The 15,000-nt window shown below is 44.8% G+C and overlaps 2 protein-coding genes and 1 long non-coding RNA gene across 3 annotated transcripts in view; all 3 read right to left on the bottom strand.

The window, feature by feature from the left end:
• The window catches only part of LOC123724063 (protein MTSS 1), a 38,041-nt gene extending 34,846 nt beyond the window's left edge, over positions 1-3,195 (bottom strand). Inside the window, exon 1 of the mRNA XM_045719319.1 lies at positions 3,154-3,195. The gene's annotated coding sequence lies outside the window, so the exon portion shown is untranslated. The remainder of the gene's footprint in view (positions 1-3,153) is intronic.
• A 3,282-nt stretch (positions 3,196-6,477) lies between these two features.
• On the bottom strand, positions 6,478-7,948 carry LOC123743218 (uncharacterized). Its single transcript, XR_006770037.1, has 2 exons — positions 7,864-7,948; positions 6,478-6,573 (listed from the first exon to the last, which is right to left on the bottom strand). It is a non-coding gene; the product is annotated as an uncharacterized lncRNA (long non-coding RNA).
• A 26-nt stretch (positions 7,949-7,974) lies between these two features.
• Positions 7,975-15,000, bottom strand: part of LOC123743064 (protein MTSS 1) — a 113,525-nt gene continuing 106,499 nt past the window's right edge. The window contains exons 4-5 of the mRNA XM_045717772.1: positions 8,024-8,097; positions 7,975-7,980 (exon numbers count right to left, since the gene is read on the bottom strand). Of these exons, the coding sequence (XP_045573728.1) occupies positions 7,975-7,980; positions 8,024-8,097 (80 nt within the window). The remainder of the gene's footprint in view (positions 7,981-8,023; positions 8,098-15,000) is intronic.

Genomic DNA, 15,000 nt, shown 5'->3' with positions numbered 1-15,000 from the left:
TTTTTTTTTTATAATTTAGGTTAGCCAGTTCAGTGTTTCAGCTGGTTTTGAGCTACAGCGCTGCCAACACGATACCAACAGAAACTCTGCTCCAATCAGAAACTCTGTTTCCAAGTAAGGTAATGTTTACCATGCTAGACATCCAGATTGTTAATCAGTGCTGGGGTAATGTTTACCATGCTAGACATCCAGATTGTTAATCAGTGCTGGGGTAATGTTTACCATGCTAGACATCCAGATTGTTAATCAGTGCTGGGGTAATGTTTACCATGCTAGACATCCAGATTGTTAATCAGTGCTGGGGAATGCTTCTCTATTTTTTTATTTGATATAACCTTTATTTAACTAGGGCAAGTCAGTTAAGAACAAATTCTTATTTACAATGACGGACTCGACGGCGCTGAGCCAAATGTGCGCCGCAGTCACGCCTGTTTGAAGGACCGGACCAAAAGTGCAGCGTGTTCGTAGTTCCACATATTTATTAAACGTGAAACTGAATGCACACACATAAATACTTGAAAACACAAAAAACAACAAACCGTGACGCAGAGAGGAAAACACACTACTCAAAAGATAATAACCCACAAACAGGAAGAGAAAAACCCCTACTTAAATATGATCTCTAATCAGAGGCAATGAGGATCAGCTGCCTCCAATTAGAGATCAACCTCAAACAATCCCAACATAGAAATAGAAAAACTTGAACTTAAACATAGAAATAGAAAACATAGAACAACCCAAAACACCCCCTGTCACGCCCTGCCCTACTCTACTATAGAAAATGACATCTTACTAGGGTCAGGACATGACAGCCGCCCTATGGGACTCCCAATCACGGCCGGTTGTGATACAGTGTGGATTCGAACCAGGTTGTCTGTAGTGACGCCTCAGCACTGACATGCAGTGTCTTAGACCACTGCGCCACTTGGTGCACACTGCTAAATACTGCTCCTCTAGATAGGACATCTAATAACACTACAATAAGACCAGGTGCATACTGCTAAATACTGCTCCTCTAGATAGGACATCTAATAACACTACAATAAGACCAGGTGCATACTGCTAAATACTGCTCCTCTAGATAGGATATCTAATAACACTTCAATAAGACCAGGTGCACACTGCTAAATACTGCTCCTCTAGATAGGACATCTAATAACACTACAATAAGACCAGGTGCATACTGCTAAATACTGCTCCTCTAGATAGGACATCTAATAACACTACAATAAGACCAGGTCACACTGCTAAATACTGCTCCTCTAGATAGGACATCTAATAACACTACAACAAGACCAGGTGCATACTGCCAAATACTGCTCCTCTAGATAGGACATCCTAATAACACTACAATAAGACCAGGTGCATACTGCTAAATACTGCTCCTCTAGATAGGACATCTAATAACACTACAATAAGACCAGGTGCATACTGCTAAATACTGCTCCTCTAGATAGGACATCTAATAACACTACAATAAGACCAGGTGCACACTGCTAAATACTGCTCCTCTAGATAGGACATCTAATAACACTACAATAAGACCAGGTGCATACTGCTAAATACTGCTCCTCTCAGATAGGACATCTAATAACACTACAATAAGACCAGGTGCACACTGTTAAATACTGCTCCTCTAGATAGGACATCTAATAACACTACAATAAGACCAGGTGCACACTGCTAAATACTGCTCCTCTAGATAGGACATCTAATAACACTACAATAAGACCAGGTGCACACTGCTAAATACTGCTCCTCTAGATAGGATATCTAATAACACTACAATAAGACCAGGTGCACACTGCTAAATACTGCTCCTCTAGATAGGACATCTAATAACACTACAATAAGACCAGGTGCACACTGCTAAATACTGCTCCTCTAGATAGGATATCTAATAACACTACAATAAGACCAGGTGCACACTGCTAAATACTGCTCCTCTAGATAGGATATCTAATAACACTACAATAAGACCAGGTGCACACTGCTAAATACTGCACCATGGGAAATACAACAGCACAGTATTTGAGCTAAAGAAGTTTCAAAAAGAGTTGAAGTTCACTTTGAAAGCAGAAAATGCATAGATGTTTTGGTGCTTTCAAGATGGACATTTTGAAATTTCAACTGGACTTTTGTCGCCAAGATAACTGACAGCTTGAATAGGAGCTTCCATAGATGCTTTCTCTCTGTCTATCTGTCTAGACACATATTGAACCTTTTCAATAGCGTCTCCATTTCCTTTCATGGTGCGTAGCCTACACAAAGACTGACTGACTGCATGCGTATTCAATTGGGATGTGCTGTCCTACGAGGGAGAAAGGACGACACAAACGGATACTCAGTAGTTGAGCAGAGAATCTGTTCCAAATGGCACCCTATTTCCTGTGAGTACATCTTTGGGCCCTATAGACCCTGTACTAAAGTAGTGCACTATATAGGGAATAGGTGCCATTTGGGACACAGTCAGTGTCCTGGTTTCAGTATAATGACAGACAATATGAGCTGATGTTGTTGTTTTTACTCCATGTTTCCAGACATCATTCAGATAGATTCATGTGTACAAATGATATCTGCCAATCCACAGAGTCTGACAGGGATCAGGAACATTCTTACATAACCAACAGAAACCATAGCATAGAGTAAGGACATTCAGTAGGGAGGATGTTCAACTCAATTTGCATGTCCATTTGCCTAAGCGTACCAAATGTACGTAGAGATGTACTATATATAATAATGTTACATAAATATGTACTGTGTTTTATACTGTAGAGTCCCTGAGTGGCCCATTGACGTTCAACTCTATTTGCTTTAGACTACATGGAATGTGAAGGTAGGACCTCAAAGGGGAAACAACAGCCCATAGAGGTACAGGGTTTATACTTTACTTCATACGGCCAAGCCCACAGACATTATATGTATCGTACATATGTTGTAATACCTGCATTTGTATGGCACAGCCAGCAGAGAAGGAAGCAGGACGGGAACGGACGGACGAGACGAGACAGACAGACAGACAGACAGACAGACAGACAGACAGACAGACAACAGACAGACAGACAGACAGACAGACAGACAGACAGACAGACAGACAGACAGACAGACAGACAGACAGACAGACAGACAGACAGGCGGACGGATAGAGTCTACCTTTCTTTGCCTTCTTCTGTAGCTTCAGAGTGTCTAAAGACTTCTTCTGATCTCACTCCGAACTTTTTGTACTCTGTGGGGGGAAATGGGGTCAACAGCGTGTCAGGAAACCCTAAAGCTGAGCACAGTCAGTGGATATTAACAACATTTCTAGAGGTGGTAAAAGGTGAAGTAGCTGACTGGTATACATGTTATTCTGTCGTTTATCAGCCATTTAATAAACACCTATAACTCATTGGTTCACTATTGTGCCAAATAGTGAGCTCGTATGTGACTGACCCTGTCTTGTTGGTTTTGACGCGTGTTTTACTAAATTGTACAATAAAACAAAATTCGGGTCAAAGAGGAAAAGAAAATAAGCTAAACTCTAAACAGAGATGAATGTTGACTGTGGTGTGCAGAGGTATATATATATATATATATAAACTATTTCAGCCACACCGTGCTGACAGGTGTATAAAATCGAGCACACAGCCATGTAATCTCCATAGACAAACATTGGCAGTATAATGGCTTTACTGAAGAGCTCAGTGACTTTCAAAGTAGCACCCAAGGATCCACTTTCCAACAAGTCAGTTCGTCAAATTTCTAGCCCAGAGCTGCTCGGTCAACTGTAAGTGCTGTTTTGGCAAGTGGAAACGTCTAGGTGCAACAACGGCTCAGCCGCGGAAGTGGCCACAAAAGCTCATAGGACCGGATCGCGAGTGCTGATGCTCGTAAAACTTTGTGACTAGCTTGTCCAACTTTGTGGCAACAATTTGGGAAGGCCCTTTCCTGTTTCAGCATGACAATGCCGCATAGAAATGGTTTATTGAGATCGGGTGTGGAAGAACTTGACTGGCCTGCACAGAGCACTGACCTCAACCCCCATCGAACACCTTTGGGATTAATTGGAACGCAGACTGTGAGCCAGGGCCTAATCGCCCCAACATCAGTGCCCGACCTCACTAATGCTCTTGTGGCTGAATGGAAGCAAATCCCGCAGCAATGTTACAACATCTAGTGGAAAGCCTTCCCAGAAGAGTGGAGGCTGTTATAGCAGCAATGTCCCAACATCTAGTGGAAAGCCTTCCCAGAAGAGTGGAGGCTGTTATAGCAGCAATGTTCCAACATCTAGTGGAAAGCCTTCCCAGAAGAGTGGGAGGCTGTTATAGCAGCAAAGGGGGGACCAACTCCATATTAATGGTCATGATTTTGGAATGAGATGTTCGACTAGCAGGTGTCCACATACTTTTGTTCATGTAGTGTATATTACACTGGCTTGTAGTGTATGGTTATATTATTATACAGTTGAAGTCGGAAGTTTACATACACTTAGGTTGGAGTCATTAAAACTCGTTTTTCAACCACGCCACAAAATTTCTTGTAAAACAAACTATAGTTTTGGCAAGTCGTTAGGACATCTACTTTGTGCATGACACAAGTAATTTTTCCAACAATTGTTTACAGACAGATTATTTCATTTATAATTCACCGTATCACAATTCCAGTGGGTCAGAAGTTTGAAGGTACCACATTCATCTGTACAAACAATAGTACGTAGGTATAAACACCATGGGACCACGCAGCCGTCCATACCGCTCAGGAAGGAGACGCGCTCTCTTCTAGAGATGAACGTACTTTGTTGCGAAAAGTGCAAATCAATCCCAGAACAACAGAAAAGGACCTTGTGAAGATGCTGGAGGAAACAGGTACGAAAGTATCTATATCTACAGTAAAACGAAGTCCTATATCAACATAACCTGAAAGGCCGCCAGCAAGGAAGAAGCCACTGCTCCAAAACCGCCATAAAAAGCCAGACTACGGTTTGCAACTGCACATGGGGAAAAGATCGTACTTTTTGGAGAAATGTCCTCTGGTCTGATGAAACAAAAATAGAACTGTTTGGCCATAATGACCATCGTTATGTTTGGAGGAAAAGGGGGAGGCTTGTAAGCCGAAGAACACCATCCCAACCGTGAAGGACGGGGTGGCAGTATCATGTTGTGGGGGTGCTTTTCGCAGGAGGGACTGGTGCACTTCACAAAATAGATGAGGAAGGAAATGATGTGCATTAAAGCAGCATCTCAAGACATCAGTCAGGAAGTTAAAGCTTGGTCGCAAATGGGTCTTCCAAATGGACAATGACCCCAAGCATACGTCCAAAGTTGTGGCAAAATGGCTTAAGGACAACAAAGTCAAGGTATTGGAGTGGCCATCACAAAGCCCTGAAAATTTGTGGGCAGAACTGAAAAGCGGCCAGCAAGGAGGCCTACAAACCTGACCAGTTACACCAGCTCTGTCAGGAGGAATGGGCCAAAATGTACCCAACTTATTGTGGGAAGCTTATGAGGCTACCCGAAACGTTTGACCCAAGTTAAACAATTTAAAGGCAATGCTACCAAATACTAATTGAGTGTATGTAAACTTCTGACCCACTGGGAATGTGATGAAAGAAATAAAAGCTGAAATAAATCATTCTTTCTACTATTATTCTGACATTTCACATTCTTAAAATAAAGTGGTGATCCTAGCTGACCTAAGACAGGGAATTTTTACTAGGATTAAATGTCAGAGAATTGTGAAAACTGAGTTTAAATGTATTTGGCTAAAGTGTATGTAAACTTCCGACTTCAACTGTATATACAAATATATATACCCCCTCTCTCTCTCTATACTCTCTGTTATGATGATACCTTTAGCATGGTCCTTATCCAGAGTGTTGGTTCCTCTCTATATTATTACATATCTATGTGTTATGATGGTACCTTTAGCATGGTCCTTATCCAGAGTGTTGGTTCCTCTCTATATTATTACATATCTATATGTTATGATGGTACCTTTAAGCATGGTCCTTATCCAGAGTGTTGGTTCCTCTCTATATTATTATATATCTATATGTTATGATGGTACCTTTAGCATGGTCCTTATCCAGAGTGTTGGTTCCTCTCTATATTATTATATATCTATATGTTATGATGGTACCTTTAGCATGGTCCTTATCCAGAGTGTTGGTTCCTCTCTATATTATTATATATATCTATATGTTATGATGGTACCTTTAGCATGGTCCTTATCCAGAGTGTTGGTTCCTCTCTATATTATTATATATCTATATGTTATGATGGTACCTTTAGCATGGTCCTTATCCAGAGTGTTGGTTCCTCTCTATATTATTATATATCTATATGTTATGATGAGTACCTTTAGCAGTGGTCCTTATCCAGAGTGTTGGTTCCTCTCTATATTATTATATATCTATATGTTATGATGGTACCTTTAGCATGGTCCTCATCCAGAGTGTTGGTTCCTCTCTATATTATTATATATCTATATGTTATGATGGTACCTTTAGCATGGTCCTTATCCAGTGTGTTAGTTCCTCTCTTCCACTCCTCCATCTGATCCTGTAGAGGGTTGATCATGCAGTCCATGAAAGCCCTGCAGGTCACAGCAATCACAAAGGTGAGAAACATTAGAAATCCAGTATTGTTTATTAGGATCTCTCCTAGCCCACCAAAAGGCTAGTCTTTCAGTAGAGAGGGGCATGGTGGTGATGAGGTGGCGGGGGCATAGTGGTGATGAGGTGGCGGGGCATAGTTGTGATGTGGGGCGGGGCATAGTGGTGATGGGGGCGGCATAGTGGTGATGAGGGGCGGGGCATATCGGTGATGAGGGGGTGGGGCATAGCGGTGATGAGGAGCGGGGAGAGCGGTGATGAGGGCGGGGCATAATAGTGATGCGGGGGCAGGGTGAGCAGTGATGAGGGGGGGCATAGCGGTGATGTGGGGCGGGGCATAGCGGTGATGAGGGGTGGGTCATAGCGGTGATGTGGGGCGGGGTATAGTGGTGATGAGAGGCGGGGCATAGTGGTGGTGAGGGGCGGGGCAAAGCAGATGATGAGGAAGGCGGCATGCGGTGATGTGGGGGCGGGGCATAGCAGTGATGAGGGGTGGGGCATAGCGGTGATGAGGGAGCGGGGCAGAGCGGTGATGAGGGGGCGGGCATAATAGTGATGCGGGGCGGGGCAGAGCAATGATGGGGCGGGGCATAGTGGTGATGAGGGGGGCAGAGCGGTGATGAGGGGGCGGGCCATAGTGGTGATGAGTGGTCAGGGCATAACAGTGATGGGGCGGGGCATAGTGGTGGTGACTGTGTGTGTGTTTTTCATTATGTGTGTTTGTGGTGTGTGTGTCTGTCTGTGTGTATGTGTTTTTGGTGTGTGTGTGTGTGTGTGTGTGTGTGTGTGTGTGTGTGTGTGTGTTTTGTCTGTCTGTGTGTATGTGTTTTTGGTGTGTGTGTGTGTGTGTGTGTGTGTGTGTGTGTGTGTGTGTAGTAGGCTTGACTACAGGCACCTAGGTTTACTACTTCACACTGTCACAGCCATGGAGACGCTAAGAAGAATTTATCCAAAAATGCCCTGGAAGAAATTAGAGATCTCCCTGTGTGTGTGTAGTCGTGGACCAGACAGCCCCTGAGACAGTGGAATGCTGGGAAAGAGTAGAATCGGCTGAGCTGGGTGACATTCTACAGATTCATCAGTAATGTCTACTTTAACGACACTGTTACACAACACACACACACACACACACACACACACACACACACACACACACACACACACACACACACACACACACACACACACATTTTTCGTTCAAAGTGACATGTACTACAAATCAATGGTAAATGATGGTCTAGTAGTGTGGTTGTAAATGAGAACATCCTTACATTGAAAAGTCTCTGAGCTTGGCCTCGATGCTTCTGTGTCTCATACACATCCTGGTTAGAGCTGAACCAATGTCCCTGGTGCCTCTGTAACACACAAACAATACATCCTGGTTAGAGCTGAACCAATGTCCCTGGTCCTCCTAACAAAAACAAAACGTACCAATCCCCTGGTGCCTCTTGCAACACACAAACAATACATCCTGGTTAGAGCTGAACCAATGTCCCTGGTGCCTCCTGTAACACAACAAACATCCAGGTTAGGCGGAACCAATGTCCCTGGTGCCTCCTGTAACACACAAACAATACATCCTGGTTAGAGCTGAACCAAGTCCCTGGTGTCCCTGGTGTTATCCAAGCCTGAGACTGGGTTTGGTAATTAATGATGATAGATAAATAGGAAGTTTCTGCATGAGTGCTTTGTAAATAAACACTAGAGAATGCTGCTCTCTCCTTACATACAAAGACGCCCAACCCACTTTTTTGATACAAAAACACAATGGTGAGTTGTAACATCACCACCAGTAATAAACCTAAAGGCCCAATGAGGGAGGGAGAGGACAGGCCTGAATTTCAGGATTTTAGGGTAAGGCCATATGAGCCTTCAAGAGGTGCCAGGGAACCAAGGCTATCTGCTAGGGCACCAAGGCTATCTGCTAGGGCACCAAGGCTATCTGCTAGGGCACCAAGGCTATCTGCTAGGGTACCAAGGCTATCTGCTAGGGCACCAAGGCTATCTGCTAGGGCACCAAGGCTATCTGCTAGGGGCACCAAGGCTATCTGCTAGGGCACCAAGGCTATCTGCTAGGGTACCAAGGCTATCTGCTAGGGCACCAAGGGCTATCTGCTAGGGCACCAAGGCTATCTGCTAGGGCACCAAGGCTATCTGCTAGGGCACCAAGGCTATCTGCTAGGGCACCAAGGCTATCTGCTAGGGCACCAAGGCTATCTGCTAGGGTACCAAGGCTATCTGCTAGGGTACCAAGGCTATCTGCTAGGGCACCAAGGCTATCTGCTAGGGTACCAAGGCTATCTGCTAGGGCACCAAGGCTATCTGCTAGGGCACCAAGGCTATCTGCTAGGGTACCAAGGCTATCTGCTAGGCACCAAGGCTATCTGCTAGGGTACCAAGGCTATCTGCTAGGGCACCAAGGCTATCTGCTAGGTACCAAGGCTATCTGTAGGGTACCAAGGCTATCCGCTAGGGCACCAAGGCTATCCGCTAGGGTACCAACAATCTGCTAGGACACCAAGGCTATCTGCTAGGGCACCAAGGCTATCTGCTAGGGTACCAAGGCTATCTGCTAGGGCACCAAGGCTATCTGCTAGGGAACCAAGGCTATCTGCTAGGGCACCAAGGCTATCTGCTAGGGCACCAAGGCTATCTGCTAGGGTACCAAGGCTATCTGCTAGGGTACCAAGGCTATCTGCTAGGGTACCAAGGCTATCTGCTAGGGCACCAAGGCTATCTGCTAGGTACCAAGGCTATCTGCTAGGGCACCAAGGCTATCTGCTAGGGTACCAAGGCTATCTGCTAGGGCACCAAGGCTATCTCGCTCGAGTACCAAGGCAATCTGCTAGGGTACCGGCTGTATCCGCTAGGGCACAAGCTAATATTCTCTTTAGGGTACCAAGGCAATCTGCTAGGACACCAAGGCTATCTGCTAGGACACCAAGGCTATCTGCTAGGGTACCAAGGCATATCTGCTAGGGCACCAAGGCTATCTGCTGGGACACCAAGGCTATCTGCTAGGGCACCAAGGCTATCTGCTAGGGTACCAAGGCAGTCTGCTAGGGCACCAAGGCTATCTGCTAGGACACCAAGGCCATCTGCTAGGGCACCAAGGCTATCTGCTGGGGTACCAATATCTGCAAAGCACAAGGCCATCTGCTAGGGTACCAAGCTATCCTAGGGCACCAAGGCCATCTGCTAGGACACCAAGGCCATCTGCTAGGGCACCAAGGCTATCTGCAAGGGCACCAAGGCCATCTGCTAGGACACCAAGGCTATCTGCTAGGGCACCAAGGCTATCTGCTAGGTACCAAGGCTATCTGCTAGGACACCAAGGCCATCTGCTAGGGCACCAGGCTATCTGCTAGGACACCAAGGCTATCTGCTAGGACACCAAGGCCATCTGCTAGGGCACCAGGCCATCTGCTAGGGTACCAAGGCTATCTGCAAGGGTACCAACGATATTAACCAAAATAGCCAACTAAATTGTTTTGAAAACTGAAAAACGCTGTTCTGTTAAGAAAAACATAAGTGTATGTAAATGTACACAAATAATGAATTAGCCTGCCTGTCAAAGAGTAGGGGGTAGACTATGGTATTGGCTATAGTTTGTCTCTGCAATGAAACCGCGTATTTGCAGTGCGGGAGAAGTGTGTTTCCTGCTAATTGCATTGTGGAACATGTGCGCATTGCTGCGCTTATAATGTGAAGATATAGTCTAATAGTTTATAATGTGAAGATATAGACTAATAGTTATAATGTGAAGATATTGAATAACTAGGTTTATAATGTGGAAGATATAGACTAATAGTTTATAATGGGAAGATATAGACTAACAGATTTATAATGTGAAGATATAGGACTAATAGTTTTAATGTAAGAATCTAGACTAATAAGTTTATAATGTGAAGATATAGACTAATAGTTTAGAATGTGAAGATATAGACTAATAGTTTATAATGTGAAGATATAGTCTCAACAGTTTATAATGTGAAGATATAGACTAACAGTTTATAATGTGAAGATATAGACTAACAGTTTATAATGTGAAGATATAGACTAACAGTTTATAATGTGAAGATATAGACTAATAGTTTATAATGTGAAGATACTAGACTAATAGTTTATAATGGAAGATATAGACTAATAGTTTATAATGTGAAGATATAGACTAATAGTTTATAATGTGAAGATATAGACTAATAGTTTACAATGTGAAGATATAGACTAACAGTTTATAATGTGAAGATATAGACTAACAGTTTATAATGTGAAGATATAGACTAACAGTTTAGAATGTAAGATATAGACTAACAGTTTAGAATGTGAAGATATAGACTAATAGTTTAGAATGTGAAGATATAGTCTAACAGTTTATAATGTGAAGATATAGACTAACAGTTTAGAATGTGAAAATATAGACTAATAGTTTATCAACATTTTAAGCTAAATCTTCTGATCTGTTGCATCAGCCTCATTGCTTTTAAAATGTTTTTTTATTTGATGTTGGCTACAGTGGTTGTATTAATTTGTGATCTGTCGTCCCACAACTGTCCCAGAGTCTGTTTGGAATATTTATTTCTCACACAGAAGGACAAGCTGACCAATAGAATGGATCAACGGTTGTACTATGGGGGATAGTAGATTAACATAGGCTAGTGCTCTTGCTGTTTGTTACTCATCTTGTTGGCTGACCTAAAAGGAAATGTGCACAGTTTCTTTGTAACATGTTTAATATGCACCTCTAAATTCGATAAGGACGCGTACGTTGAATCCCCGATGCGTCTTCACTAGTAGCCGAGCTGGGGCCTCACAGATCCCATCACATGATAGGCATTGGCTAATAAGAATTGAGATATCTGAAAAAAGTCATGTGAGTGAGAGGTGCTTTGGAGCAGGCCAATGGCAGCTGGGAGAAGGGATTTACAATTATTATATTCAGCCCAAGTGCACAATGGCCACTATGGTGGCTGCAAGGCATGGATGTTTTTAGAGGGCATTACGGCCACACAAGGGCATCGAAGACCATGGCCGTCGATGCCACCGAAATCTCTGTGTTTAGCTGGGCATGTGGTCCATGTATGGGAGAGGAGAGTAGCAATGAGGTGCCACAACACGCTTGTCAAATTCCACCAGGGGTACCTAGCCTACACAAAGGCCCCTGGTCCCCTAAACACTGGAAGACCGCCCATGGTCCCCCTAAACACTGAAAGGTCCCAGCAGCTGTACGACCCCCGGGCCCAGGGACTGAGCTGCAGCGGACGGACACATTGTATCCCTCACGGGGACTTCCTCCCAGGGTATTGTTCCCTGTTCTGTTCCCCTCTGCCTCATCAACAGGACAGAGCAGCTACGACAGGACAGGGCCCCTGCTGAACTACAACACCCCATTAACTAAGGCTCTGCAGCCTAACATGACTCTAACATAGACACTAGAGACACAGACAGGACTCAAGGGAACACTACAGCTGAAGTGGCCTGGTCCAGATGTCAATGTGCTTTTCAGCTTGGCTAGAGCACACTGGCCTTTAGGTCTGGGAGCAAGCTAGTAGCTCCCGAGTGGCCGCAGCGGTCTAAGGTACTGCATCTCAGTGCTAGAGGCGTCACTACAGACATCCTGGTTCGATTCCAGGTTGTATCACAACCGGCCGTGATTGGGAGTCCCATAGGGCGGCGCACAATTGGCCAGCGTCGCCGGGTTTGGCTAGGCCGTCATTGTAAATAAGAATTTGTTCTTAATTGACTTGCCTAGTTAAATAAAAGGTTAAATAAAGGTTAGATAAAGGTTAAATAAAAGGTTAAATAAAGAAATGACAATAATAAAAGCAGCATAAAGGTTATCACTGTAATGCCCTACAAGGCAGGTTTCATTTGCTCTTGGCTAGCCTTACAGCCTCTATGCCTCGGCTCAAAACGCCAAACCATGCTACGACTGACTAATCTGCTAGGGAGATTAATTAGAAATAAAAAGGCCTTTTTACAAATCACTTCCTCTGGTTTAAAGAGCTATAATGTTTATTAACACTGTAGGGTCCTATTTGGCTTAACACACAGCCTGGATGAAGGACAGACAGACAACAGACAGACAGACAGACAGACAGACAGACAGACAGACAGACGACAGACAGACAGACAGACAGACAGACAGACAGACAGACAGACAGACAGACAGACAGACAGACTGGATGAAATACAGACAGACAGACAGCCTGGATGAAGGACAGACAGACGGATGGACGGACGGACGGACGACGCGGACAGAGAGACAGACAGACAGACAGACAGAGACAGACAGACAGACAGACAGACTGCATGAAGTACAGACAGACAGCCTGGATGAAGGACAGACAGACAGACAGACAGACAGACAGACAGACAGACAGACAGACAGACAGACAGACAGACAGACAGACAGACAGACAGACAGACAGACAGACAGACAGACAGACGCGTGTGTGTACAGTTGGTGTGTGTTCCCTGTCTGTGTTTAGCTGGGCACTGGTCCATGTATCCATGCCCAGCCTATGGCAGTAAAGCCTCACCAGAACCCTACAATCAGCTGGGGCCTCCTCTAGACCAGTCAACACTCCAAGCCAGATGAGAGGCTTGACATTGACTGGCAGGATCATTGTCTGTCCTCAGTGCCCTGCCCAGTGGGAGTGAAGGTCTGTTCTGTTTAACCCTGCATGGAGCAGACTGCCTACTGTGGAATGAATGAACAGCTCTGCAGGACGGGACTTCAAAATCACTTCAGAAACTCACTGAGACCTACTGCTTTTGTTGGAGCTTGTATGGTGAGTGGGTGAGGTGGAGGGTGATTTGTTAACAGCTTATAATAACCCCACAATAACCCATCTTAGACCCCTTGATACAGGGTTGGATCCTAGCCCCCTTGATACAAGGTTGGATCTTAGACCCTTGGTACAGGGTTGGATCTTAGCCCCTTAGATACAGGGTTGAATCTTAGCCCCCCTTGATACAGGGTTGGATCTTAGCCCCCTTGATACAGGGTTGGATCTTAGCCCCCTTGATACAGGGTTGGATCTTAGCCCCCTTGATACAGGGTTGGATCTTAGCCCCTTAGATACAGGGTTGGATCTTAGCCCCTTAGATACAGGGTTGGATCTTAGCCCCCTTGATACAGGGTTGGATCTTAGCCCCCCTTGGTACAGGGTTGGATCTTAGCCCCTTAGATACAGGGTTGGATCTTAGCCCCTGGTACAGGGTTGGATCTTAGCCCCCTTGGTACAGGGTTGGATCTTAGACCCCTTGATACAGGGTTGGATTTTGCCCCTTGATACAAGGTTGGATCTTAAGACCCCTTGATACAAGGTTGGATCTTAGACCCCTTGATACAGGGTTGGATCTTAGTCCCCTTGAACAGAGGTTGGATCTTAGCCCCCTTGATACAGGGTTGGATATTAGATCCCTTGATACAGGGTTGGATCTTGGGCCCCCTTGATACAGGGTTGGATCTAGCCCCCTTGATACAGGGTTGGATCTTTGGGCCCCTTGATACAGGGTTGGATATTAGATCCCTTGATACAGGGGTTGGATCTTAGCCCCCTTGATACAGGGTTGGATCTTAGACCCCTTGATACAGGGTTGGATCTTTAGACCCCCATGATACAGGGTTGGATCTTAGACCCCTTGATACGAGGGTTGGATCTTAGACTCCTTGATACAGGGTTGGATCTTAGCCCCCTTGATACAGGGTTGGATCTTAGACCCCTTGATACAGGGTTGGATCTTAGACCCCTTGATACAGGGTTGGATCTTAGACCCCTTAGTACAGGGTTGGATCTTGGGCCCCCCTTGATACAGAGAGTTGGATTTGACGGGTTGGGCCAGAAAATGCTGCTGTGTTTGGGTCTTAGGCCTTACGAATGTCAGGGGCCATTCAGACAGAACAGGAGTAGAGACAACGTCCAGAAGAGAGTTTAAACTCGGGTTGGGCGGGATCCAGATTTTTATACTGTTCTTTGTACCATACCGGGTTATACGGTATTACCGCAGTGCACACAAGGGGTTTGATTTCGTCAAACGTAAAAAAAAAACGGACGCTAGCTAAATGCTAACAAAGTACTGCGAATTCCATAGAATTCTATAGCGGATGCTAGCTAAATGCTAACAAGCGGAAATTCCCCATAGCGGACCTTAGCTAAATGCTAACATGCGAAGCTAATTGGAAGGACAAACAATCCAGCTCATAAAGTTATACAACTATCTCAAAAGGCTCCTCACAGTTTGCTGCACGCACAAAACAATATTAGACAGTAGGGATCTGGATCCAGGAGGGGATTGGTTGTCTCTGCTTTAACCAATACGCTTGATCTTGCAAGCTAGCCACTTAGCAAACAAACCAAATGCATAGCTGGAGCCCCGGAGAGAATTGATTTGGCACATGT

Source organism: Salmo salar, chromosome ssa05 (assembly GCF_905237065.1).
Source record: "Salmo salar chromosome ssa05, Ssal_v3.1, whole genome shotgun sequence".
Classification (NCBI taxonomy): Eukaryota; Metazoa; Chordata; class Actinopteri; order Salmoniformes; family Salmonidae; genus Salmo; species Salmo salar.
Note: the sequence above shows the minus strand (reverse complement) of the source record. Positions and strands in the feature narration are given on the sequence as shown.